At 48.1% G+C, this 27302-nt stretch overlaps 1 protein-coding gene across 1 annotated transcript in view; it reads right to left on the bottom strand.

The window, feature by feature from the left end:
* Window positions 1-27302, bottom strand: part of TAF11 (TATA-box binding protein associated factor 11) — a 206046-nt gene that overhangs the window by 11712 nt on the left and 167032 nt on the right. Inside the window, exons 2-3 of the mRNA XM_077295535.1 lie at window positions 4439-4575; window positions 4244-4331 (exon numbers count right to left, since the gene is read on the bottom strand). Coding sequence (XP_077151650.1) covers window positions 4244-4331; window positions 4439-4575 — 225 coding nt within the window. The remainder of the gene's footprint in view (window positions 1-4243; window positions 4332-4438; window positions 4576-27302) is intronic.

The following is a 27302-nucleotide window of genomic DNA, read 5'->3' as shown; positions in this document are numbered from 1 at the left end:
AAACTCCCCTTCATCACCCCTTTAGTTAGGGAGAAATAATAAAATTAAAAAAAGTATTTATTTCTATTTTCCCATTAGGGTTAGGGTTGCGGCTAAGGTTAGGGTTGGGGCAAGCGATGCGGTTAGGGTTTGGATTACGTTTAGGGTTTTGTCAGGGTTAGGGGTGTGGTTAGGGTTGAGATTAGGGTTCGAGGTGTGCTGGGGTTAGAGGTGTGGTTAGAGGTATGGTTGGGATTAGGTTTAGGGGTGTGTTCAGGTTAGGGGCGTGTTCACGTTAGGGGTGTGGTTAGGGTTATGTTAGGGTCGAGTTTAGGGGAATGTTCGGGTTAGGGTTGAAGTTAGAATTGAGGGGTTTCCACTGTTTAGGCACATCAGCGGCTCTCCAAATGCGACATGGCATCCGATATCAATTCCAGCCAATTCTGCGCTGAAAAAGTAAAACAGTGCTCCTTCCCTTCCGAGCTCTGCCATGCGCCAAAACAGTGGTTTACCCCACATATGGGGTATCGGCGTACTCAGGACAAAATTGGACAACAACTTTTACTGTCCAATTTCTCCTTTCACCCTTGGGAAAATACAAAACTGGGGGCTAAAATTCATTTTTGTGGAAAAAAAAAAAGATTTTTTATTTTCAAGGCTCTGCGTTATAAACTGTAGTGAAACACTTGGGGGTTCAAAGTTCTCATAACACAACTAGATAAGTTCCTTGGGGGGTCTAGTTTCCAATATGGGGTCACTTATGGGGGATTTCTACTGTTTAGGTACGTCAGGGACTTTGCAAATGCAATGTGACGCCGGCAGACCATTCCATCTAAGTCTGAATTCCAAACGGCGCTCCTTCCCTTCCGAGCTCTCCCATGCGCCCAAACGATGGTCCCCCCACCCACATAAGGGGTATCAGAGTACTCAGGACAAATTGGTCAACAACTTTTGCGCTCCAATTTCTCCTCTGTTACCCTTGGGAAAATACAAACTGGAGACTAAAAATCATTTTTGTGGGGAAAAAAAAAGGATATTTTTATTTTTACGGCTCTGCATTATAAACTGTAGTGAAAAACTTGGGGGTTCAAAGTTCTCACAACACAACTAGATAAGTTCCTTGGGGGGTCTAGTTTCCAATATGGGGTCACTTATGGGGGGTTTACACTGTTTAGGCACATCAGAGGCTCTCCAAACGCGACATGGCGTTCGATCTCAAATCCAGCCACTTTTGCATTGAAAAGTCAAAATTAAGGAACCCTTCTGACTCATAGTTAGTCTCAACTTCCCCGCTTTCTGCAGGAGAAGGAGAACGTGATACGGAACTCCAGGATGCAGAAGCACCTGAGGGTCTGGGCGACGCTGTGCGAATCAGTTTTCCACGCGTCAGTCTAGTACGTGCGCGGCCCCTGCAGGCCGAAGGCTCCTGAGACCCCGAGGCCCTCTCCGAGACAGAAGGACTGCTGACCCTGACCGCCGGGGTCTGAAGGGATTTGATTGCTTCGGTAAGAGATGCCATGGATTGCGACAAGGACGTAACCCATTCCGGCGGATCTACACCAGTCTTTGCTGGAGGAGCAGGAGTCAGAGAGATTGCTGGGGAGCTGGCGGGGGGGGGGGGCTCCTGGGCGCGTTCAGAGTTGCAGACCTCGCAGAGGCGATTACTCTGGGCGTGCGGAAATGGGGCATGACAAGCTACACAACCGGTAAATAGGACCGTGTGAGTTTTAACCCCTCTAGACATAGTGATCCGTAAATGCTATACCCAGGGACAGGAGACTGGGGGAAAAAAAATATATATATATAATGCTTCTGTCAGCAGGAGGGAGAAGCACCTACCCCAGTCCTGTGTCCCCAAGATTACAGTGATGGATCCTGAAAGCATGATGCGGAGCCAAATGAGTTACCTTTTATCCCCAGCCGGCCTCAGGGGGAGGGACCGCCATGAAGCGATGAGGCCTGCAGTAGGCCCGAAGCCGGGGCCTCAATTTTTCCCTTCTCATCTCAATTCTGTGAGAGGAAAGGCGGAACCGGAAGGGACGCGCTTGAGGGGGCGGGGCCTCACAGCGCGGTCTGCTGGGTGGAAGTTCGGGCCCAGGACTATCCAGGAAGTTGCCCCACACCTGCAGGAGGCCAGGCAGAGCCTGAAGCCTCTAGAAGATAGCGGCGCCGGCCGCAGCGCTGGCCGCTGAGACAGAAATGGCACCGGCGGCACCACACTGCCGCAGAGCAGAGAAAGCGGCACCGCACTGCCGATAGAACCGGCGACACCACACTCCCGGAGGACAGGTAAAACAGCCTCAAAAAGATGCATTGTGTGCGAATCCGTTTTCCACGCCAGGAGCCCCCCTTTCCCCTCCAGTGTATCCAGCGAGGGGGAAGCAAATGACGGTGCAGGAGCCCTATCTCCATTATCTGTCCAGGATAAGGAGAGGGACCGTCCACCACCCCAGCAGAGCAGGCTGTAGGAATCAGGGGGGAACACACGGACATCTAAGGGCACCTGTACAGCCTTGGGTCTAAATACCTCAGGGTGGTCAGGGCTAAGTCCGGTGAGGGATCCCATGTCGCGGGGAAAGATACGTGGAGGAACTCACACGTGCTTGTCCGTTGTTGGTTTGGGGAGATTGGACCCTCAAAAGGGTCCGTCGCCCCCTCAATCCATAGATGTAGAGATGAAAAAATAGGGTCCAAAGGATCCAGGACCCAGAGGTGTGCCTCCTTGAGACACTAAGCATAAACTGGATTCTCCGGTAGCCAGTGTCAGGGTGTATACGACGGAGGAGGAGCTACCTTTTTTTTTTTTTTTTAAAGTTTACTTAGTGTCAGCCTCCTGGCGGCAGAAGCATACACCCACAGTCCTGTGTCCCCCAATGAGGCGAAGGAGAAATTGCGAAATTTTCAAAATTATCGCCAAATTTCCATTTTTTTCACAAATAAAAGCAAGTAATATCGAGGAAATTTTACCACTAACATGAAGTACAATATGTCACAAGAAAACAATCTCAGAATCATCAGGATCCGTTGAAGCGTTCCAGAGTTATAACCTCATAAAGGGACAGTGGTCAGAATTGTAAAAATTGGCTCGGTAATTAACATGCAAACCACCGATGGGGGTAAAGGGGTTAAAAGGTCTAAATAGTCATATAAATGGTTGGGGGTGAGTGGGCATAGAAGTTCGACAGGTTCTCTTTAACCCCTTTCCGACGGGGATTTTTCTGTTTTCTCGTTTTCATCATTCCCTCCCCTTCTTCAAAGAGCCATGGATTTTTAAATTTTCAGTCCACAAAGCCATGCAAGCTTTTCATTTATTTTTTTTTAATGCAGGACAAGTTGTACTTTTGAATTACCCCATTCATTTTATCATGTGACGCACTGGGAAGCAGGAAAAAAATCCAAGTGTATTGAAATTACACTTTTTTTGTTATTCGACAACTGTTGAGTTTTTTTATTTTTTTATTTAGCATGTTCACTATATGGTAAAACATACCTGACAATATGATTTTCTAGGTCAGTACAATTACATAGATACCAAACTTTTTTAAAGAAATAATTTGGAAATTTGAACAAAATTATAATTTTGCTTTTGTCGCCATTTTCCCAAGACACCTAATGTTTTAAAATATTGGACTGGGTGACGGCTTATTTTTTGAGCACTGTGCTGATGTTTTACTGATACCCATTTTGGGGTAGATGTTTTGATCGCCTATTATTCCATTTTACTGCAATATTGCAGTGGCAAAAAAAACTACGGTAATTGTGGAGTTTTGATTTTTTTCTTGTTCTGCTGTTTTCCGATCAGATTAATTTATTTTATATTTTGATAGATTAGACTTTAAATTAAACATTTAATTTGTTAGTCTCTTTAGTGGACTTGAAGCTGCGATCATCTGATTGCTTGTACTATCGCACTGATGCACTGCTATGTATAGTGAAAATCACAAACTCCTATGAACACTAGCTTTCACAAGAGTATACTAATGACAGGAGACCCTCGGCTGCCCAGGGCGCATATCATGTGCGCACCGATGGGTACATGAAATGACATACTCTCCTGCCTGCGCGTGTTAAATTTTTCTGTTAGAGCCTGATAACATCCTGATAGAGGCACATAATGGATGAATCAAAATCAGTATCAAAATCAGGGAGCTGACATATAACGTACCAGTAGGTCATGTGTTGGTAAGGGGTTAAAGTATTTAGGATGTGAAAGAATGTTGATGCATTATGTAACAATGTCCAGTAGTCAAGAGTTCTATTTTACCCTTTTAATGGCAGCTTTGGGGAATGCAGACCGTCGGTACATCTCATAGCGATTTAGCTGTTCTTCTGAGAAAGAGGACACCAAAATTCTTCATAAAGGAAAAGTGAATGAATGTAAGTAAAAGTGCAACAAATCTAAGCATCACTGAACTGTGCAAGGTCTGAAGACTTCACTCATCTTCACAAAACCACTTACTGCATTTTCTGAATTTCATCCTCATCCACTTTCTGTTTCTTTTCTCTTCTCTCCTTTAGTTCCAACCTCACTTTCTTAGCATTAGGATCTGATGCTTCTCCTGTAAGCATTACAGTAGGACTTTCCACTATTTTTATCTACCAAAATTTGACACAAAACAAGGGGAAAAGAAAAAAGGACAATAAAGGTTACGGTAATTGAAATGAGAAAACCTGTCTTTATAGACACAATATACTATCCACTACATACTAAACTGCCTTCCTTACTGCAATTTATTACGCTCATCCACGTACTAGAGTTCACCTGTTATATTGTGGGAACAGCCTTGCACGCATGTTCTGCCTATACCAGGAAAGATGATTGTGCATAAAATACATATGCAGACACGTACTTCTACAGTATCCATAGACTTCTACGGTGCACACATCAAAGGGGCTGTGTTGGTATGTTCACATGTGAATATCTTTTTACAAAAAGGGAACGTAAAGTAAATATCTCCCTTTAACCTCTTAACGTCCAATGACTGATATAACCTGTCACGATTCACACCGTGACTGTCAAGATCCCTTAGCCGCTGCCCACAATATGTCACGGATTGGGGTGACTTTAAACCAACAGACGGCTATCACATGTGCAGAGGCTTATCCTAGTTATCCCTCCACTGCCACAATGTGATGAAAAAACACACACGAGGCTATTGACCTCTTAGTTTACAGCAGGGGCTTATTTTAGGTATCCCACTGCTCTTCAATATACCATGAACTGCAGGGATTTGTGTATCCCGCTTACAGTTTCACTCAACACTTGCAGCTCTCTGGCGCCCCCCTTACTCTCAGGTCAGATTAGGTACTGCACCTAGGGTAATTAGTCGCCAGAAAGGCTGCCTGCTATGTACTGGCTATTGGGCGCGCTGCAGCGACGCGATAACTACTCCCACTCAGGCAGGAACAATAATTATCAAGCCACAGTCGCTGCAATGTCACCCAAAGGCCTGCACACGGTAGTGCCGCCACCAGCTCCGATTAAACGGGGTCCGGAGCTAACCCAAACAGTAGCGTAATTCCCTTCAGAGACAGGGTACGGTTTAGAGCATGGAGAAATAACTGGCATGAAATAATATACCCATAAAGTTTATGCAGTGTTTATCAAAATATTTTACAAAGATGTTATAAATGAGACAATTGCAAATATGTACAAGGTAATTATGAAAATAAAAGGATTAAAGGAAGAAAAGATAACTCACATGTTCTTAGTTCATATCAGTTCAGGCAAACACCATGCTAGGGGGAGGGGCTCCCAAAAATCCCAATGCATGAGGTACAGCTCTTCAGGTCAGACCCACATGTTCTTCCAGCAGCAGACTGACTGCTGGAGTCCGGCCAAAACAGTTATAGCTTAGGTCGGTGACATCACCAAAAAGGCTGGCTATCCCAGACCCTCCTCTCTCTACATTCTGACTAAGTATAAGCTAAATCTTTCTAAGACTTGTAATTCCGCTGCTGAACCTATCATAATCGCACCATACCCCTCATTCATCTCGTATCATCGCCGGCATTCCAGTGAGACCAAACATGTCCCACCTGTCACGCACACTGACAGAGAAATCCCTACCTCTGTACCAGATGGAGCTAGAAACCTGTGTCTCGAGGGATGGGTAGATCCTCCGAGTGTGATTATGACGATATATTTTTGTGTTCGTATTTTAAATCGTTTGCCTAATATCTTTCAAAAACAGAACAAAGGACTTTCATGATTCTAGAATCTTCTCTAACAGTTAAAGCTGAGCACTGTCTACTACAGGAAATGCCGGTCGTAAATGCCTTTCGTCAATAAAACTCTTTTCCCCCATGCACAGTGGAAAGGCAGCTCAACTCTGAAGTAAAAGAGAAGGGGGGGTTTCTTAGCCCACATCCTGGGCTGACAAGAGAAACTAAACTTATGATATTTCATACCATATCGTGACACCTCCCCCTTTTGGCGTGCGCTACGGCGGCAGAACCTCTTGGTATGCCTCCATGCGCACCTCCGTGGGTTCACCCTGGCGGGAGAGTCCATCTGCATTCCCATGCTCCTTGCCCGCTTTGTGTTTAATGGTGAAGTCAAATTGCTGAAGGGCAAGGCTCCAGCGTAGCAACCTGCCATTGGTTCCACACATGGTGCTTAGCCAGCGCAGAGGGTTGTGGTCGGTCACCACCGTGAAGGTGCGACCGTACAAGTAGGGCTGCAAGCGCTGCAGGGCCCAGACTATGGCCAGGCACTCCTTCTCAATGGTGGAGTAGGCCACTTCCCTCGGCAAAAGTTTCCGGCTCAGGTACAACACGGGGTGCTCTTGGTCCTCCGAGTCAACCTGGCTGAGCACAGCACCAAGGCCAAACTCGCTGGCGTCGGTCTGTACCAAGAACGGTCGACTGCTGTCGACTGCTTTCAACACAGGGGCGTTGCACAGTGCTGTCTTAAACGCCTGGAAGGCCCCCTCACAGCCATCTGTCCAGTTGACGATGTGGGGTAGCTTCTTCCTGGTGAGGTCCGCCAAAGGTTTTGCCAGGCTACTATAGTGCTGCACGAAGCACCTATAGTACACTGCAGTGCCCAGGAAGGACATCACCTGTTTCTTGTTCCTGGGAGTGGGCCAGTTCACGATCACGCCCACTTTGTCAGGCTCTGGCTTTAGGGTGTTTCCACCTACCCGGTGTCCCAGGTAGTGAACCTCCCTCATGCCCATCTGCCACTTTCCCGGCTTGATAGTCAGGCCTGCTTGGTGAATTCGCCTGAGCACCTCCTCGAGATGCTGCAGGTGTTCATCCCAGGAGGGACTGAAGATGGCAATGTCATCTAAGTACGCCACGGCGTACTTCTCCAGTCCCTGAAGCAGGAGATTGACCATCCGCTGGAAAGTGGCAGGGGCATTCTTCATGCCGAAGGGCATGACCGTGGACTCGTACAGTCCAAAGGGTGTGATAAAGGCGGACTTCTCCTGCGCCTCGGGGCTCAAGGGAATCTGCCAGTATCCGCGACTCAGATCAATTATTGTCAGGTATTCTGCGCCAGCTAACTTCTCAAGCAGCTCCTCGATGCGCGGCATTGGGTGCGCGTCAGAGGCTGTAATGGCGTTGAGCCCCCTGTAGTCCACGCAGAACCGGGTGGTCCGGTCCTTCTTTGGCACGAGAACTACAGGTGAGGCCCACGCGCTCTTTGACCGTCGAATCACCCCCAGCTGTAACATCTCATCGATCTCCTGGCGCATAATCTGCTGCACCTGGTCAGAGATTCGATAGGGTGTTCGCCGTAGTGGGGCGTGATTCCCGGTGTCCACCTCGTGGACCGCTAACTCAGTCCTTCCAGGCCGGTTGGAGAACACGACCTGGAAGGGTTCCAGTGTGGTTTGCAACTGCAACCGCTGTGGTTCATCTAGCGAGGCGCTTACCTCCACGTCCTCAATGGACCCACGGGCCTTGGCTTGGGCCAGCATGTCCAGGAGGGCGTCTTCCTCCCCGTCTTCGGGTGCGCTGCAGACCGGTAGGACGAAAGGTTCACGTTCGTGATGAGCCTTCATCATGTTGACGTGAAAGGCCTTTCGCCTACCCCGAGTGTGGTCAAGCGTGACCACATAGGTGACCGGGTTGAGCTGTTGGTGGACGACGTACGGGCCCTCCCAGGCTGCCTGAAGCTTATCCGTTGGTACAGGAACCAGCACCCACACCTTTTGACCCACGTGGTAGGTCCGCTCCCGGGCGTTCTGGTCGTACCAGTGCTTCTGATCAGCCTGAGCCTGCGTCATGTTGTCATGCACCAACTGCGTCAAGGTCTGCATCTTGTCACGGAAGCGCATGACATACTCCACTATGGACACTTCAAAAGGGTTCGGCTCCTCTTCCCAGGATTCTCTTACCAACCCAAGGGGTCCCCGGACTCGCCTGCCGTACAGGAGCTCGAAGGGGAAGAACCCCGTCGAGGCCTGCGGAACCTCTCGGTAAGCGAATAGCAGGTGTGGGAGGTACCGCTCCCAGTCACGCCCTTGTGTCTCAACCAGCATGCGTAGCATCTGTTTGAGGGTACCATTGAAGCGTTCGCACAAGCCATTGGTCTGTGGGTGATACGCACTCGATACCAGGTGCTTCACCTGCATTTTCTTACAGAGAGCCTCCATTAGGTGAGACATAAATTGGGTCCCTCGATCAGTAAGCATTTCCCTGGGAAATCCTACCCGTGAAAAGATGGCCAACAGGGCATCCGCCACCTTATCCGCCCTAGTTGACGACAGAGCTACTGCCTCTGGGTACCGGGTAGCGTAGTCTACCACAGTAAGAATATATCGCTTTCCAGAGCTGCTGGAGACGGCCAGCGGGCCCACAATGTCCACCGCAATCCTCTGGAAAGGCTCCTCTATCACTGGCAAAGGGATCATGGGAGCCTTAAGAGCAGGCCCCGCCTTCCCCACTCTTTGACAGGTGACACAGGAGCGGCAGTAGTTTGACACATCTGTCCCCATCTTAGGCCAATAGAAGTGTTGAGACAGCCGGGCCTTAGTTTTGCTGATCCCCAAGTGTCCAGCTAGCGGGATCTCATGGGCAATCCGCAACAACTCACCCCGGAATTGCTGTGGGACGACCAGCTGTCTTTCCCTCAACCACTCCTTTTGTGATTCTCCGGGTACTGTCTCCCGATACAACCTTCCTCCTTCCCAGAACACCTTCTCCTTATCAGTCTCGGAGAATGACGTCCCGGCGAGTTGTCTCAAACTCTCTAGGCTCGCATCTGTGTGCAGAGCGGCCTGAAACTCCTGGCTAGGGGAAGCCAGAAGCGATGTCAGGGTCCCTTCCCCACGGGAGCCCTCTGGGACCTGCTCTGGGTCCACCTCTGGTTCAGTCACACTGATGACTGAGGAGGGTCCGGGAGGCAAACAGTTATCTGCGTTCCGGGCACTCTGACTGCGGGTGACAGCAGCTACGTAGGCTGTCTCCCCGGGGATTTCTACAGACCCAACAGCCGACGCTGCTATGGGCTCTACCTCCCCATCCACCCCCGTTACCTCAGGAGCATTGCTACTTATGGGCCAGTTACCTTCCTCGGTGGCACTGGTCAATTGCATGGCATCACCTTCCTCACGGTTCCCATGTATCTCCCCATTTCCGGTAGCACCGACACTTGCCCCTGCTAGGGGTTCCTCAGCCGTCTCACTCCGCAGAGCGACGTGGCTGAGCACTCCTGCACCTATGGACACATCAACTTTCACAGAAACATCATTATCAGATACAGTTGGCACAGGTACAACTTTTCCACTATCAATCCTAGGGAAAAAATGGTTATCAGATGCAACATTACAAGATAAAGCATGGTCAGGTAACACATGCGATTTCCCATCATCATCATCATCATCACCAGGGTTAATTTTACCCTCATTAGTAGATTGGGGAGGGGTGTCAATGACGTAGTATGCAAACAACCTCCCCAAATCAGTCCCCAACAAAACATCAGTGGGCAAATTATCAGACAGCCCCACTTCCTTCACCCCGCTCCCGGCACCCCAATCAATAAAAACCCGGGCCATCGGTAAGGGACAGCTGATGCCCCCAATCCCAGTGACAGTTAGGGTTTTCCCCGGAATGATTTCTTCAGGGGCCGCCAGTTCGGGTCGGATGAGGGTTCGTTCAGCCCCGGTGTCCTTGAGGCCTGTAGCAACATGACCTCCCACAATGACCTGCTGTACGTTATCACACCCCCTCCCAGCCACACCACCCACCAAAAGAACTGCTGCATTAGGCCCTGGGGCCTGGGATGAGGGGTTCTTCTGCTTGGCTGGACATCGGTGACTGAGGTGTCCAGTCTGCCTGCAGTGGTAACACTGGCGAAGTTCGGTGGTAGGTCTGGTGCTGTTGGCCACGGGGACAGGACCTCTGGTGGGTTGGCTGGCAGGGGTACTGGCGTTGGCTGCAGGCTTACCCCCTCTCCAGCTGGTGGTGACTGGCTTCCGCACTTCCGATCTACGGTTGGCCTCATAGGCATCGGCAATCTGCGCTGCTTTCGTCACGTCTTTGGGTTCTCTGTCCATCACGAACTGTCGCACCTCAGTTGGGCAAAGATGGAAGAACTGGTCTTTGATCATCAGGTCTCGCAGCTGTGCAAAGGTGGTCACTGACAGTCCTTGGGTCCACTGGTCAAAGTGGGTCCCCAGTCCATGCACCACATCACTGTAACTGTCGTGTGGGCCACGTTGGAGGGTCCGAAACTTTTTACGGTACACCTCGGGTGTAAGCTGGTACTTAGCTATGAGAGCCTGCTTGATGGCCTCATAGTCACCATCTTGTTCTTGAGGGAGGGCAGCAAACGCCTCCAGAGCTTTGCCTCTCAGCCCTGGTGTCAGGTATCGTGCCCATTCTGGTGTAGGCAGCTGGTACTGCCTGCAGGCTTTCTCAAAGGCCCGCAGAAAAGTGTCCAAGTCCCCATCCTTTTCCATAACAGGAAAGTGGTCGGGCCGGGGCTTTGGTGTCTGAGCGCTGCTGGGCTCACGGCTCTGGGCGGTGAAAGGCGTCCCCCCTGCCGGAGCATCTCCAGTGCATGTTCTCGCTGGGCTTGGCGCTCGGCTCGCTGGTATTGCTGGATCAGCTGCAGACGTCTCTCTAGGTCATCTGCGGAGCCTTGTTGCAGAGCCAGCTGCAGGAGGAGGTCTGCGCCCCCTTGGTTGCCAGTAGGGCCCGTATTCAGTGGTTGGACCTCTGCTGCAGCACCATGTTCGCTTGTGCCGGCTTCTGCGGCCTCTGGGCTCTGTGGCCTGGCTTGGTCTGCTTCAAATTGCACCAGTTCAGCGACCATCTGAGCCTTGGTTTTGTTTGTACAGTCAATCTGCTGTGACATGCACAAGGCCATAAGAGTGTCCTTGGACTGCTTCTTATAAAAGGTTTCTCCCAGCACAACCATGGTTGCCAAATAAAAGATAGGATAGAAAAACGAAGAAAAAGGGAAGGGATAATTACCAGTACACAATTGTCTCACAACTAATAAACACTGAGTTCTTTCTCCAAACTTATTTGCGCAGAGTTCTCGCAAGAACTTTCTGCAAGTTTTTAGTGAGAGGAATGATTGCTCAAACCAAATCACTAATGCTCTAATATCCCACCGCCTTGCCACCAATATGTCATGATTCACACCGTGACTGTCAAGATCCCTTAGCCGCTGCCCACAATATGTCATGGATTGGGGTGACTTTAAACCAACAGACGGCTATCACATGTGCAGGGGCTTATCCTAGTTATCCCTCCACTGCCACAATGTGATGAAAAAACACACACGAGGCTATTGACCTCTTAGTTTACAGCAGGGGCTTATTTTAGGTATCCCACTGCTCTTCAATATACCATGAACTGCAGGGATTTGTGTATCCCGCTTACAGTTTCACTCAACACTTGCAGCTCTCTGGCGCCCCCCTTACTCTCAGGTCAGATTAGGTACTGCACCTAGGGTAATTAGTCGCCAGAAAGGCTGCCTGCTATGTACTGGCTATTGGGCGCGCTGCAGCGACGCGATAACTACTCCCACTCAGGCAGGAACAATAATTATCAAGCCACAGTCGCTGCAATGTCACCCAAAGGCCTGCACACGGTAGTGCCGCCACCAGCTCCGATTAAACGGGGTCCGGAGCTAACCCAAACAGTAGCGTAATTCCCTTCAGAGACAGGGTACGGTTTAGAGCATGGAGAAATAACTGGCATGAAATAATATACCCATAAAGTTTATGCAGTGTTTATCAAAATATTTTACAAAGATGTTATAAATGAGACAATTGCAAATATGTACAAGGTAATTATGAAAATAAAAGGATTAAAGGAAGAAAAGATAACTCACATGTTCTTAGTTCATATCAGTTCAGGCAAACACCATGCTAGGGGGAGGGGCTCCCAAAAATCCCAATGCATGAGGTACAGCTCTTCAGGTCAGACCCACATGTTCTTCCAGCAGCAGACTGACTGCTGGAGTCCGGCCAAAACAGTTATAGCTTAGGTCGGTGACATCACCAAAAAGGCTGGCTATCCCAGACCCTCCTCTCTCTACATTCTGACTAAGTATAAGCTAAATCTTTCTAAGACTTGTAATTCCGCTGCTGAACCTATCATAATCGCACCATACCCCTTATTCATCTCGTATCATCGCCGGCATTCCAGTGAGACCAAACATGTCCCACCTGTCACGCACACTGACAGAGAAATCCCTACCTCTGTACCAGATGGAGCTAGAAACCTGTGTCTCGAGGGATGGGTAGATCCTCCGAGTGTGATTATGACGATATATTTTTGTGTTCGTATTTTAAATCGTTTGCCTAATATCTTTCAAAAACAGAACAAAGGACTTTCATGATTCTAGAATCTTCTCTAACAGTTAAAGCTGAGCACTGTCTACTACAGGAAATGCCGGTCGTAAATGCCTTTCGTCAATAAAACTCTTTTCCCCCATGCACAGTGGAAAGGCAGCTCAACTCTGAAGTAAAAGAGAAGGGGGGGGTTTCTTAGCCCACATCCTGGGCTGACAAGAGAAACTAAACTTATGATATTTCATACCATATCGTGACATAACCGACGCCTCCCCATTTGGTGCGGGCTCCGGCGATGATCAGCTGACATGTGCCCTTTACAACCACGGCTGAAAACATGTAAAATAGTGATGAGTGAGCGTTCTCGATGCTCGGGTTTTCCCGAGCATGCTCGGGTGGTCTCCGAGTATTTATGACTGCTCAGAGATTAAGTTTTCATCGCCTCAGCAGCATGATTTACAGCCATTAGCCAGCTTGATTACATGTGAAGATTACCTAGCAACCAGGCAACCCCCACATGTACTCAGGCTGGCTAATAGCTGTAAATCATTCAGCTGCCGTGATGAAAACTAAATCTCCGAAAACTAACAAGTGCTCGGGAAAACCCAAACAACGAGTACGCTTGCTTATCACTAATGTTAAATACTGCTGTCACACTCTGACAGCGACATTTAACATGCACACGCAGTTAATCAGCGCACAATCTGCGCCCGTGTCACATGACCGCGGGTCACAGATGGATTGGCATGACAACACAGGGTCTGTAGCAGACCCATGAGGTTGTCATTGCTGGATTGCTATGAACAGCTTTCGGCACTCATAGCAAGTCAGCATTTCTGCTACATAGAGCAGGGCTCTTTAATTATTAAAAGATTATTTTTCTGAAAAAAATGGCATGGCGTCCCACGCATTTTTCTTAACCAGCAGAGGGAAAGCCGATGGCTGGGGGCCAATGTTTATAACCTGGGAAGGGGGTAATACCTAGGAAGCTTCCCAGGCTATTAATATCAGCTAACAACTGTATATGTAGCCTTTACTGGACATTAAAATGGGGTACTGAAGGCAGTGAAGGCAGAAATAGGTAGGGCTGTTGAAACTTAAAAAATTGAGGCTAAGGGAGGTTCAGTCCTTGTTAGGCAGCTTAAACATTGCATGTCGAGTCATGCCTATGGCTATAGTTTTTCTAGAATATTAGCAGCGCACGGGCGGGTGTGAAATCGCCTCATCATTACGTTCCGTTTATTGGCTGAAAACAAAGCAGATATGGTAGTCTAGGGCACATTTATAGGAAAATATAACGGGCGATCTTTGATAATGGACGAGGTGTGTTGTAACTCAGACATTGATCTGTACACTGACGCAGCTGCTGGCAGTTCCGGCTTTGGGGCTTACTTTCAAGGTCAATGGTGTGCGGCTAAATGGCCAGAGGGATGGGTCAGTTCGGGGCTGGTTAAAAATATAGTGTTATTGGATATTTTTTCTATCTTAGTGGCAGTGTCATTGTGGAAATACGTAAGCTACTTACGGGTAGCGGTGTTTTTCAGGAGCCCATGACAGCACCACGAGAGGGGATCCGCCCTTCAGGGACAGGAAACCTTCAGACATAAAAGGGCGGCACCTCTCTCCTCCGTCAGTTGGTTTACAGAGCATGAGAGAATCTCCTAGGTTAGTAGCATATCAACATTAAAACATGGTACAATTCACCCAGTGAATAAAACTTAGGACCCAATGTAAAGAAGGTGCTGACCCAAACAAGAAAAGAGGGTAGGGAATATAAGGGTGCTGTCATGGGCTCCTGAAAAACACCGCTACCCGTAAGTAGCTTACGTATTTATTCAGTCGCCATGACAGCACCACGAGAGACTTTCAGAGAAGTAAAAGAGACTAGGGAGGGATAACTGCTTCAAGCACCCTTCTCCCAAATGTGAGATCTGAGGAGCTACCCAAATCTAGTCTATAGTGCCTAAGAAAAGTAGACGGAGAAGACCATGTGGCCGCCTTACAAATGTCTTCAATCGATACTTCCGATCTTTCTGCCCAGGAAGTAGCCATGGCTCGAGTGGAGTGAGCTTTTATACCCTCCGGGATCTGTGCACCACCTGCTGAATAAGCCAGAGAAATCGCCTCCCTGATCCATCTAGCTAATGTGTTTTTGGACACCCTAAGTCCTTTCCTAACCCCCTGGAAGGATACAAATAGGGAATTATCCTTCTTCCACGCATCGGTAACCGAAATATATTTAAGAAGACATCTTCTCACATCTAGCAAATGGAATTTTCGTTCTTTATCATTAGTGGGGTTAGAACAAAACGAAGGCAAAACAACTTCCTGTAGTCTATGGAACTTTGAGGCTACTTTCGGAAGGTAAAGAGGATCAGGTTTTAAGATAACTCTGTCTTCTCTAACCTGCATGTAAGGAAGCTGTCTAGATAGAGCCTGCAGGTCACTAACCCTTCTTGCGGACGTGAGTGCGACTAATAGGGCAGTTTTGAAGGATAGGATTTTAATTGGCACTGTGTCAATAGGTTCAAATGGTGTTTCCATTAGAGCGGAAAGCACAAGATTTAAGTCCCACGGAACCAATTTTTGTTTAATTAGAGGTCTGGACCTAGACGCGGCCTTGAAAAATCTGGATATCCAGTAATTATTGGCTAATTTATTATTATACAGAGCCCCCAGAGCTGATACTTGGACTCTGAGAGTGCTTGTGGCCAATCCCATCTGTAACCCTTTTTGCAGAAATTCCAAAATTTTCTTGACACAGATTTTTTGGTCAATACGTGACCCTGAAACCTCTAAAAAATTTTTCCAAATTCTAACGTAGATATTTGTTGTGGATGGTTTTCTACTTTTTAGTAGTGTGTTTACAAGGTCCTGAGAAAACCCCTTTGCTCTTAATAGTGACCTCTCAAATTCCACGCCGCTAGGTGTAAATTGGCGACTCGTGGATGGAGAACTGGGCCCTGGGAGAGGAGATCCGATGTTTCTGGGAGAATCCACGGCTGAGAGATAGACATTTTCCTCAGCCAAGGAAACCATGATCTTCGAGGCCAGAACGGGGCTATCATGATTACCCGGGCCTTGTCTTCCCGTATCTTCCTCAGAACTAATGGTATTAAATTTAGAGGGGGAAAGACATAAGCGAGATCGAAGTGCCATGGAATTAGGAGAGCATCCACTGCGTAAGGGTTTTCTCTGGGATTTAAGGAGCAGAAACGGTGTAGTTTCCTGTTTTCCTTGTTCGCGAAAAGGTCTATGTCTGGGCACCCCCATAAGCGAACAATCTGATTGAAGATAGTCTGGTTCAAGCTCCAGTCTCCCTGACCGAGTTTGTTGCGGCTTAAGTAGTCGGCCATGACATTGAGTTTCCCCTTTATGTGGAGAGCCGTGAGAGACAGAAGGTGTTTTTCGGCCATCTGAAAAATATGATCCGTAACATTCATTAATGAATTTGATCGAGTACCCCCTTGGTGATTAATATAGGCTACAGTCACTTGGTTATCTGAGAGCACTCTGACATGTCTACCCTGAAGATGTGTGAGGAAACTACTTAAGGCACGTTCCACTGCTAACAACTCTTTTAAGTTGGATGTCAAGTTCTGTTCTGATTGGGACCACAGTCCTTGAGTGCAGCTATTTCCCATGTGCGCTCCCCATCCCCTGGCTCTAGCATCTGTAGTTATTATTCGCGACACGTCGTTTGTCCAGGGAACCCCTCTACGTAAATTTGTTGTGAGTGTCCACCAATATAAAGATTGTATAGATTCAGTAGATAGTGAAAATATACTGTCCAGGTGTCCTGACAAGCAACGGGTGTTATGTAATATGTCCCACTGCAGCAGCCTAGTGTGATATTGGGCCCAGAGAACCGCCGGGATACACGATGTAAGGGACCCTAAAAGAGACATTGCTCTTCTTAGCGAGATTGATGGGTTGTTAATTATTTTAATCACCAATTGAGAAATCTTATCTACTTTTGTATCTGGAAGGCGGCATTCCTGTATGCTAGAATCTATGACCAGACCCAAAAACTCCTGTATCCTAGAGGGTTGTAACCGGGATTTTTTAAGATTAATTATCCACCCCAATTCCTGTAATACTGATGTTACTTTCCCCAATTGGTCAGTACAGTGAGATTCCGAATGACCAACGATCAGCAGGTCATCCAGATAGGGTATTATTAAGATGTCCTGCTCATGAAGGTGTGCCATGACCTCCACCATTACTTTAGTGAATACCCGGGGTGCGACCGCGACTCCAAAGGGAAGTGCTCGGTACTGGAAGTGTTCTATAGAGCCATTAATTGAAACTGCCACTCTGAGAAATTGTTGGTGGTCTGTGTGTATTGGGATATGGTAATAGGCGTCTTTTAAGTCCAAGACAACCATGAAGCAGTTGTAAAATAAGAGCTTTATTGCCGTTTTTATCGACTCCATTTTGAAGGAGGGAATCAGTAGAAATTTATTCAGACCTTTCAAATTAATGATTGTACGGAAAGATCCATCAGGTTTTTTGACCAGAAAGAGAGGGGAATAGAACCCCTTACCTTTCTGTACCGTGGGTACTCTAACCAGCACACCCTTTTGCTGTAGATCTCGGACCTCCGATTCTAGAGCCAGCTGTTCTGTGGAGGAAGAACGGATGGGCGTTATACAAAATTTGTTATAGGGAAAAGTCTGAAATTCAAATCTTAGACCAGCCGAGATGACACTGAGGATCCATGGGCTGTTAGAAATTTTCAACCAGGCAGGGAAGAAGGCTGAAAGTCTTCCCCCCACCTGGTCCAGCAGTCATTGAGGCTTTTTATAGTCCCGAGAGGTGTCAAAGATATAGCCTCTACCTCTTTTTCTGTTACTGTCCCGCCTGGATCTTTCTCTAAATGATCTTCTACGGTTGTACCATCCTTTGTTGTATTCCCGTCTATATGGGGGTTTTCCCAGGAAGGGGAACCGTTTTTTATTATCACCAGCTTTCTCTAATAATTCGTCCAGTACAGGCCCAAACAAATGTGTCCCTTCACAGGGAATGCCGCATAATTTTGACCTTGCCTGTAAGTCTCCCGGCCAACATTTAATCCATAAAGCCCTGCGGGCTGCATTTGATAGAGCCGAGGACCTTGCGGCTAATTTTACCGAATCTGCCGAAGCGTCTGAGAGGAAAGCTGCTGCCTCCTGAATTATAGGAAGGGAAGACAGGATTTCACTCCTAGGGACTTTGCTCTTAAGTTGGTCTTCTAGCCGGTCAAGCCACACCATTAGTGACCGAGCCGTACAAGTGGCTGCAATTGCTGGTCTTAGAGATCCTGCCGCTGTTTCCCAGGTCCCTTTAAGAAAAACGTCAGCCTTTCTATCTAACGGGTCTTTTAAGTTGCCCAAATCTTCGAATGGTAGCGAGGATTTTTTACACGCTTTGGCCACTGCGGCGTCTAATTTCGGGGCTTTATCCCAAGAGGACGATGACTCTTCCTCAAAGGGATACCTTCTCTTGAATGCCGGTGGGAGTGAACCTTTCCTTTCAGGCTTCTTCCACTCCTTTGTAATTAGAGTTTTTATTTTTTCAATCACCGGGAAAGATCTACGGGACTTTTTGTCCAACCCTTTAAACATTATGTCCTGCATAGACCACTCTGACTGAGGCTCCTCAATCCCCATAGTGTTATTTACCGCTTTAACTAGCCGATTCACTTTATCAAGTGGCAAACAGGAATATCCTGATTCAACGTCTATAGATGAAGAGGAAGACGGAGAGGAATCCGAGGTTAACTCAGCCGAGTCTGACTCAATTTCTGAAACTGGAGAAGCAAGTTTCTTCCCTTTAGATTTTGTCTTTTGGGAAAGAGACCTAATAGAACCCCTGACCTCTTGTCTAACCATATCCCTCAAGGAAGACGTAAGGTCAGAAGCTTCTTCCTCTATAAGGCGCTGTATGCAAGGCCTGCACAGTTTTTTCTCATAAGCATCCGGGAGTAGATCCCCACACTCGCCACATTCCCTGTGTTTGGACTTGGCGGTACATTTTCTCCCCTAATAGGATAAAGGGGGACATAACAGGGACAAAGGATCACTAGGTGAACTTTCACGTAGATCACTTACCCAGATGCGTAGTGAATGGTACCGTAGATAATGGGGTGTCCTTCCTGGCCAAGGTAGTCTTATGACCTGAGGACTTGCTTGACTTTTGAACATTTTTGACTCCACCAGCGCGACTACTGCCACTAGATCGACGCTGGGAGATGGCACGGGTCTCTTCAAGAGGCTGAGGCTGCTGCCGCACCTGCGGTGCTTCCTGCTCCGGTGACTCCATTATAATAAAGGGTCAGAGACATGCAGCGGCCGCCATATTGCCCTTAAATACTGCCCCCAAGTGGTACCACCCCCAGATGGGGGTCAGCAGGATAATCCAGGTGTCCTGCCCGGTATACATCTAATTGGCCCCCACTACTAGAGCCGCGCCCCCAGCCCAGGCCTCGGCACATCACCGCTCCCGCCCCATAACACCGATAGGCCCGCACGGCGATCGCGCGTGCGCAGCCGCGCCAATGGGCCACGCCGCTGCGTCACCAGGAAGCGCCGACGAGGACGTCACCCGGGAACGCCCCTTCCGGTTACAGGCGCTCCCATTGAAAGGCAGGAAAACAGAACCGCCCCATCCGGCGCGGCCACCGCGCATGCCCAGCCGCGCTAATGGACCGCGCCGGCCGCGTCATTAGGAAGCGCCCCAGAGACACCGCCGGGACGCCCCAGCACACGCGGCGAGCCCAGAGACATATGGCCGGTGCGGAGGCAGGATGTGACCGGACCCGAGGCGCAGACACAGCTCCAGAGCAGGTAGCGTATACTTACCTTGTACCTGTGGCAAAAAAGGGTCACCCAGAAGCAAGCCATGTCTGAAGGCTGCTTCTCTCTGCTGACACCTGACACAAGCAGTCCCCCTGCCGTGTGGTGCTTCCGGCGCCCTGGCTAGTCCGAGGTAGGGGCCCTCCCGCTACCTGCATCGGACTACCAGGACTGGGAAATCTTCCTTAATCTTCAACCTTCTTCATGAGGTCTTGTCTGAAGAGGTTCCCCTGTCAGGGACAGGAAACCAACTGACGGAGGAGAGAGGTGCCGCCCTTTTATGTCTGAAGGTTTCCTGTCCCTGAAGGGCGGATCCCCTCTCGTGGTGCTGTCATGGCGACTGAATAAAGAAAGGCTCAAAAACAGAAAGGTTTGTTTCAAATGCGATAACATGGGCGTGGCGATGGCCATAAATAATATAACCGCTTCTTCCCCTTCAGTTATCATAGTGTTGCACCAGTTGGTGTTGGAGTGCTTATCCATTAACGCTTATTTTACCGCGTTGCATGTCCCGTGATAATATAACTCCTCAATAGCTGACACACTTTCTCATTTTCAGTGGTAGCAGTTCCGGACTTTGGCCCCAGGGGCAGAAAAGGGCTTACCCTGCCCTCCTGGACTCTGGAATGTGGTATCAGGGCTGCTGAGCCATTAATCAGATCATCGTTACTGGGTAGCACTTGAGCAACCTATCAGCGGGCGTGGCAGCTTTGGGAACAATGGCTTGGTCAAGGCAAGGAACACTTAAGGTACCGTCACACTAAGCGACGCTGCAGCGATACAGACAACGATGCCGTCGCTGTTTGGTCGCAGGAGAGCTGTCACACAGACCGCTCTCCAGCGACCAACGATGCCGAGGTCCCCGGGTAACCAGGGTAAACATCGGGTTGCTAAGCGCAGGGCCGCGCTTAGTAACCCGATGTTTACCCTGGTTACCAGTGTAAAATGTAAAAAAACAAACAGTACATACTCACCTTCGCGTCCCTCGCCGTCTGCTTCCTGCACTGACTGAGTGCCGGCCCTAACAGCAGAGCGGTGACGTCACCGCTGTGCTGTACTTTCACTTTGCGGCCGGAGCTCACAGTCAGTGCAGGAAGCGGACGGCGAGGGACGTGTGACAGACATCAGAGGGTGAGTATGTACTGTTTGTTTTTACCCTGGTTACCATTGTAAAACATCTCTGGTATCGTTGCTTTTGCTGTCAAACACAACGATACACGGCGATCTGACGACCAAATAAAGTTCTGAACTTTAATCAACGACCAGCGATAGCACAGCAGGATCCTGATCGCTGCTGCGTGTCAAACACAACGATATCGCTAGCCAGGACGCTGCAACGTCACGGATCGCTAGCGATATCGTTTAGTGTGACGGTACCTTTAGAGGAGGAGCAGGTAGGGGTGTTGATGGGTATTAGGCAGGCAGCGGATGGTAAGTGCTCAACTGCAAAAATAAATCCGTTAATTTCCGGGTTAGCTTTTGGTTTTAAACTTCGGAGCAGAACTGATCTGACGAAGAATTATTTAGTAAGACAGGCGCTCAGGGGTTTTCGTAAAGGTAAAAGTGAAATGGATAGCAGGTCAGTGTCATTCGGGTTATTGGAGATGCTAGGGTGGCAAATAGAGGCGGTTTGCAGGTCACGTTTTGAGATAAGGTTGTTTAAGTTAGCGTTATCATTGGCTTTTTTCGGAGCAATGAGAATAGGGGAATTAGTAGCGCCGGGTAAAACCAAGGTTAGGGGCATTTTAGCCAGAGAAATCATGGCCATCCAAAAGGGGCTAGAATTTTTGATCAGGAAGTCAAAGATGGACCAATGGAGAAAAGGTAAGAAGGTAATGTTGGGAAAGGTGAAGGATTCGGTTATGTGCCCGTTGCGATGTTTTGGAATATTTATGGCTTCTAGGCCCAGGCAAGGGAGATGAGGACGGATCCTTCTTATCAAAATATCAGTTCATCAAGGTGTTTCAGAAGCGCTTGGAAGGAGCTGGCATGGAGCCACGCAGTTATGGAGATCATTCCTTTTGCAATGGGGCTGCAACAGAGGCAGCTGTATGAGGTTTGAGCTTGGAAATTGTAAGGAGAATTGGCCCGTGGGAGTCGCAGCACTACCGGTCCTACGTATGACCTCACGGACGTGAGGGGGCTAATCATGTCTGGTAACTAAGAGATTTCATTAACTAATGTTTGTTTTATTACAGGTCGCTTCCACTTCTAATGTAGATTCTAGGCCATTCCTATGTTCACTGGGGAGCGCTGCAAACAGACAGACGGACAGACGGGAGACAGCTGGGTTTCAAAAGAAACGTGGCGTTAATTAAGTGGCTTGGGTTTAGGGGTTTGGCATGGAGTCGGGTAATTCACAAATTTCAAAGAGCGGTTTGCTGCCATAGAGCACCAGATATTTTAGTCTTGCATGTGGGAGGTAATGACTAGTGATGAGCGAATATACTCGTTACTCGAGATTTCCCAAGCATGCTCAGGTGACCTCCGAGTATTTGTAAGTGCTCGGAGCTTTAGTTTTCCTTGCAGCAGCTGAATGATTTACATCTGTTAGCCAGCTTGATTACATGTGGGGATACCCTAGCAACCAGGCAACCTCCACATGTACTTATGCTGGCTAGTGGCTGTAAATCATTCAGCTGCAGCGATGAAAACTAAATATCTGAGCACTTACGAATACTCGGAGGTCACCCGAGCATGCTCGGGAAATCTCGAGTAACGAGTATATTCGCTCATCACTAGTAATGACCTAGGAGTCCGCTCTGGGAAGGGATTGGTTAGTGACATCAAAAAAGGCAGCTATGGGGGACATTTCCACATTTGAAAGTAGTGTGGTCTCACATTGTACCCAGAAAATCTTGGCACGGGGCACGGCCGGTTCCAAAGATTAACAAGGCACGCATTAAAATCAACAAAGCAGTATCCAAATTTGTAGTGCAGAACGGGGGCATGGCGTTACGCAGGAGGAATTTTGGTTGGCGGATGGAGTGCACTTGAATGTGGTGGGAATGGATTTGTGGATTTTGTGGTTGCAAGAAAGGATAGAAAGGGCCACAGCATTGCCAGATGGTGGGGTCTCGAGCGCTTGAGGTGGTCAAGGTGCTCTCGGTGTGGCGTTGGTGGGTCCTTCAAGTTGGCTAAAAATTTGGGATTGGGGGATTCTTTAAATACATGGATCCCCTTCATTGGATGGTGATATGGTGGTGGTCTGGTGAGATTTGGGTGATACCCAACGTTGGGGGTCACAGTAACATGAGTTTGGGCGATAGCCGGCGATGGAATGTTGGGGTTCACATTAATATGAGAATTGGGCGATACCTGGGGATGGAACGTTGGGTTCACATTAATATGAGATTTGGGTGATACCCGGCGATGGAAAGGCAACCTCTTCCCTTGGTTTCACGGTGCTTCTGAGGCAAAAAAAAATTGCTGCTAGGAGTAAGGCTGGGAGGGAAGGGGCAATGCGATGGAAAAAATCACCAGACCTTTGCAGCTTCGAGGACCTCACCAAGTGTCTTAATTATCAATAAGTATCAACAAATTGGCTGCTGTGGCAGTTATATCCAAAGAGAATGGTTGTTGCTTATTCTTTGCTTTCTGGGGGGGGGGAGGATGGGGAACGAGAGAGTGGGGATGAACCTACGAGGAGAGGTAGGTCTGGTGTTAAGGGTGTTGGTCATGAAAAATCGACCTTTCCAGAGTCGTGTGTGTGTGTGTGTGTGTGTGTGTACACGCACATATGTGTGTGTGGTGTCTAAGTATTTTCCCCATGCGTGTGTATGTGTCTGTGTATTTTCCCGTGTGTAATTTCCCATGTGTGCCTGTGTAATTTCCTGTGTGTGACTGTATTTTCCCGTGTGTGTGTGTTTTCCTGAGTGTGTGTGCACGCCTGTGTATTTTCCCATGTGTGTGTGCGTGCCTGCCTGTGTATTTGCCCGAGTGTGTGCGTGACTGTATTTCCCGAGTGTGTGCGCGTGTGCCTGTTTTCCCATGTGTATCTGCGCATTTTCCCGTGTGTGTTTGTATATTTTCCTGTTTGTGACTTGTGTATTTTCCCTTGTGTGAGTGTGTGTGTGTGTATTTTCCAGTGTGTGTGAGCTGTGATGCAGCGGTAGCACAGTACGCAGTGAAACGGCAGTGACCCAAGCAAGTTCAAAACAAAACGTTCCTTTAATGTGTTACTTCAGACAGTCCATTAGAAATATACAGGTCCTTCTCAAAAAATTAGCATATAGTGTTAAATTTCATTATTTACCATAATGTAATGATTACAATTAAACTTTCATATATTATAGATTCATTATCCACCAACTGAAATTTGTCAGGTCTTTTATTGTTTTAATACTGATGATTTTGGCATACAACTCCTGATAACCCAAAAAAACTGTCTCAATAAATTAGCATATTTCACCCGTCCAATCAAATAAAAGTGTTTTTTAATAACAAACAAAAAAACCATCAAATAATAATGTTCAGTTATGCACTCAATACTTGGTCGGGAATCCTTTGGCAGAAATGACTGCTTCAATGCGGCGTGGCATGGAGGCAATCAGCCTGTGACACTGCTGAGATGTTATGGAGGCCCAGGATGCTTCAATAGCGGCCTTAAGCTCATCCAGAGTGTTGGGTCTTGCGTCTCTCAACTTTCTCTTCACAATATCCCACAAATTCTCTATGGGGTTCAGGTCAGGAGAGTTGGCAGGCCAATTGAGCACAGTAATACCATGGTCAGTAAACCATTTACCAGTGGTTTTGGCACTGTGAGCAGGTGCCAGGAAGCATGAAGTGCTCCAAAATCTCCTGATAGCTAGCTGCATTGACCCTGCCCTTGATGAAACACAGTGGACCAACACCAGCAGCTGACATGGCACCCCACACCATCACTGACTGTGGGTACTTGACACTGGACTTCAGGCATTTTGGCATTTCTCCCCAGTCTTCCTCCAGACTCTGGCACCTTGATTTCCGAATGACATGCAAAATTTGCTTTCATCAGAAAAAAGTACTTGGGACCACTTAGCAACAGTCCAGTGCTGCTTCTCTGTAGCCCAGGTCAGGCGCTTCTGCCGCTGTTTATGGTTCAAAAGTGGCTTTACCTGGGGAATGCGGCACCTGTAGCCCATTTCCTGCACATGCCTGTGCACGGTGGCTCTGGATGTTTCCACACCAGACTCAGTCCACTGCTTCCTCAGGTTCCCCAAGGTCTGGAATCGGTCCTTCTCCACAATCTTCCTCAGGGTCCGGTCACCTCTTCTCGTTGTACAGCGTTTTCTGCCACATTGTTTCCTTCCAACAGACTTACCATTGAGGTGCCTTGATACAGCACTCTGGGAACAGCCTATTTGTTGAGAAATTTCTTTCTGGGTCTTACCCTCTTGCTTGAGGGTGTCAATGATGGCCTTCTTGACATCTGTCAGGTTGCTAGTCTTACCCATGATGGGGGTTTTGAGTAATGAACCAGGCAGGGAGTTTTTAAAAGCCTCAGGTATCTTTTGCATGTGTTTAGAGTTAATTAGTTGATTCAGAAGATTAGGGTAATAGGTCGTTTAGAGAACCTTTTCTTGATATGCTAATTTATTGAGACAGGTTTTTTGGGTTATCAGGAGTTGTAGGCCAAAATCATCTTTTTGGAAGTGCATCTGAACAGCAAGGTGGATTGCTGTTGAGGGGAGATAGAGAGAAAAAAAAAAAATCTATAAATCTTCAGCACAGCGAGTGTGAGCGAGCTGAGTGTGACCTGAGCGTAAGTGTGAACGGCGGTAAGTGTGTGACTTGTGATTCAGTGAGGAGGTATTTGGAAGGCCTTTAACAAATACCTGTGTGAATTTGTGCGAGTTGCTGAATTGGGAGTAGCTATATTCATAAGGAGTTAACTTAGGGTGGGGGCTCATAATTAAGGGGATATAAGGGGCAGCTGTTTGAGGCTCAAGTCCTTTTTGGAAGTGCATCTGAACAGCAAGGTGGATTGCTGTTGAGGGGAGATAGAGAGAAAAAAAAAATCTATAAATCTTCAGCACAGCGAGTGTGAGCGAGCTGAGTGTGACCTGAGTGTAAGTGTGAACGGCGGTAAGTGTGTGACTTGTGATTCAGTGACTTTGGAATCAGGGAGTTTCCAAGGGAGAAATTGCTTCTGTTTATTTTGTTTGGTTTTTTTTTTGGTTTAATTAATACTTTGTATTTATTTTTAATTAACGTTTCTGTGTGCTGCAATCCCCATTAGGAAATGTGCTCCACAATTGTTAATGCCATCCAGTGCACATCTTGCCACATGTATGCAGTCCTTGATCAGCAGGTCGAGGGTGCATACTGCTGTGCGAGATGTGAGCATGTTGTGCATTTGGAAACCCAGATACTGGATCTAAATGTGCAGCTGGCAACACTGAGATCCATAGACAATATGGAGAGGAGTCTTCTGCTCACAGAGCAGACGCTCAATGGGATAGATGAGGAGGGGGATGGTAGGATGGAGCTGCAGGACAGTGTGGCAGTTAGCTGGGTGACAGATAGAAGGCGGGGTAGAGGGAAGAGTGCCAGGGAGGCTAGTCCTGATCTGGCACACCCCAATAAGTTTTCTAAGTTGGCAGATGAGGGGGGTGCCAGTACAGGGGTAGCACTGCTGCAGCCAGGCATGTCCTCTGAAAGCCGGAGGAGTGACTGCTCCAGTAAGGGGGGAAATAGGAGAGCAGGGCAGGCCAGACAGGTGCTGGTAGTGGGGGACTCAATTATTAGGGGAACAGATAGGGCAATCTGTCACAAAGACAGGGATCGTCGGACGGTGTGCTGCCTACCTGGCGCTCGAGTCCGACACATCGCTGATCGGGTGGACAGATTACTGAGAGGGGCTGGTGAGGACCCAGCGGTCATGGTGCACATTGGCACAAATGACAAAGTTAGAGGTAGGTGGAAGGTCCTTAAAGATGATTTCAGGGAATTAGGCTGCAAGCTGAAAGCAAGGACCTCCAACGTGGTATTTTCCGAAATACTGCCTGTACCACGTGCCACGCCAGAGAGGCAACGGGAGATTAGGGAGGTTAATAAGTGGCTCAAGAATTGGTGTAGGAAGGAGGGGTTTGGGTTCCTGCAGAACTGGGCCGACTTCTCAGTTGGCTACAGGCTCTACGCTAGGGACGGGCTGCACCTCAATGGGGAAGGTGCAGCTGTGCTGGGGGAGAAAATGGTTAGAAGGTTGGAGGAGTGTTTAAACTAGGGAATGGGGGGGAGGGTATTCATTTTATAGGAGGGGAAGATAGTGCAGATAGAGACCTGGGCACAAATAAGGAAGTTGGGGGTGGCGGTGGCATGGGGGGTGGGGTTAGAACAGTTAGTAATTTAAGAAAGAATAGAGGTACAGAGAGTAACATCAAGTGCATGTATACTAATGCCAGAAGCCTCGCCAACAAAATGGATGAATTAGAACTAATGTTGTTGGAGCATAATTATGACATGGTGGGGATATCTGAGACGTGGCTGGATGAGAGCCATGACTGGGCTGTTAACTTGCAGGGCTATAGCCTGTTCAGAAATGACCGTACAGATAAGCGAGGGGGAGGGGTGTGTCTATATGTAAAATCTTCCTTAAAACCCATCCTGCGTGATAATATAGGTGAATTTAATGAAAATGTAGAGTCCCTGTGGGTGGAGATAAGGGGAGGGGGAAAAAATAATAAATTACTGATAGGGGTTTGTTATAAATCTCCAAAACTAATGGAAGCAATGGAGAATATCC

This window comes from Ranitomeya variabilis, chromosome 3 (genome assembly GCF_051348905.1).
Source record: "Ranitomeya variabilis isolate aRanVar5 chromosome 3, aRanVar5.hap1, whole genome shotgun sequence".
Classification (NCBI taxonomy): domain Eukaryota; kingdom Metazoa; phylum Chordata; class Amphibia; order Anura; family Dendrobatidae; genus Ranitomeya; species Ranitomeya variabilis.
This window is presented reverse-complemented; position numbering and strand designations above follow the sequence as displayed.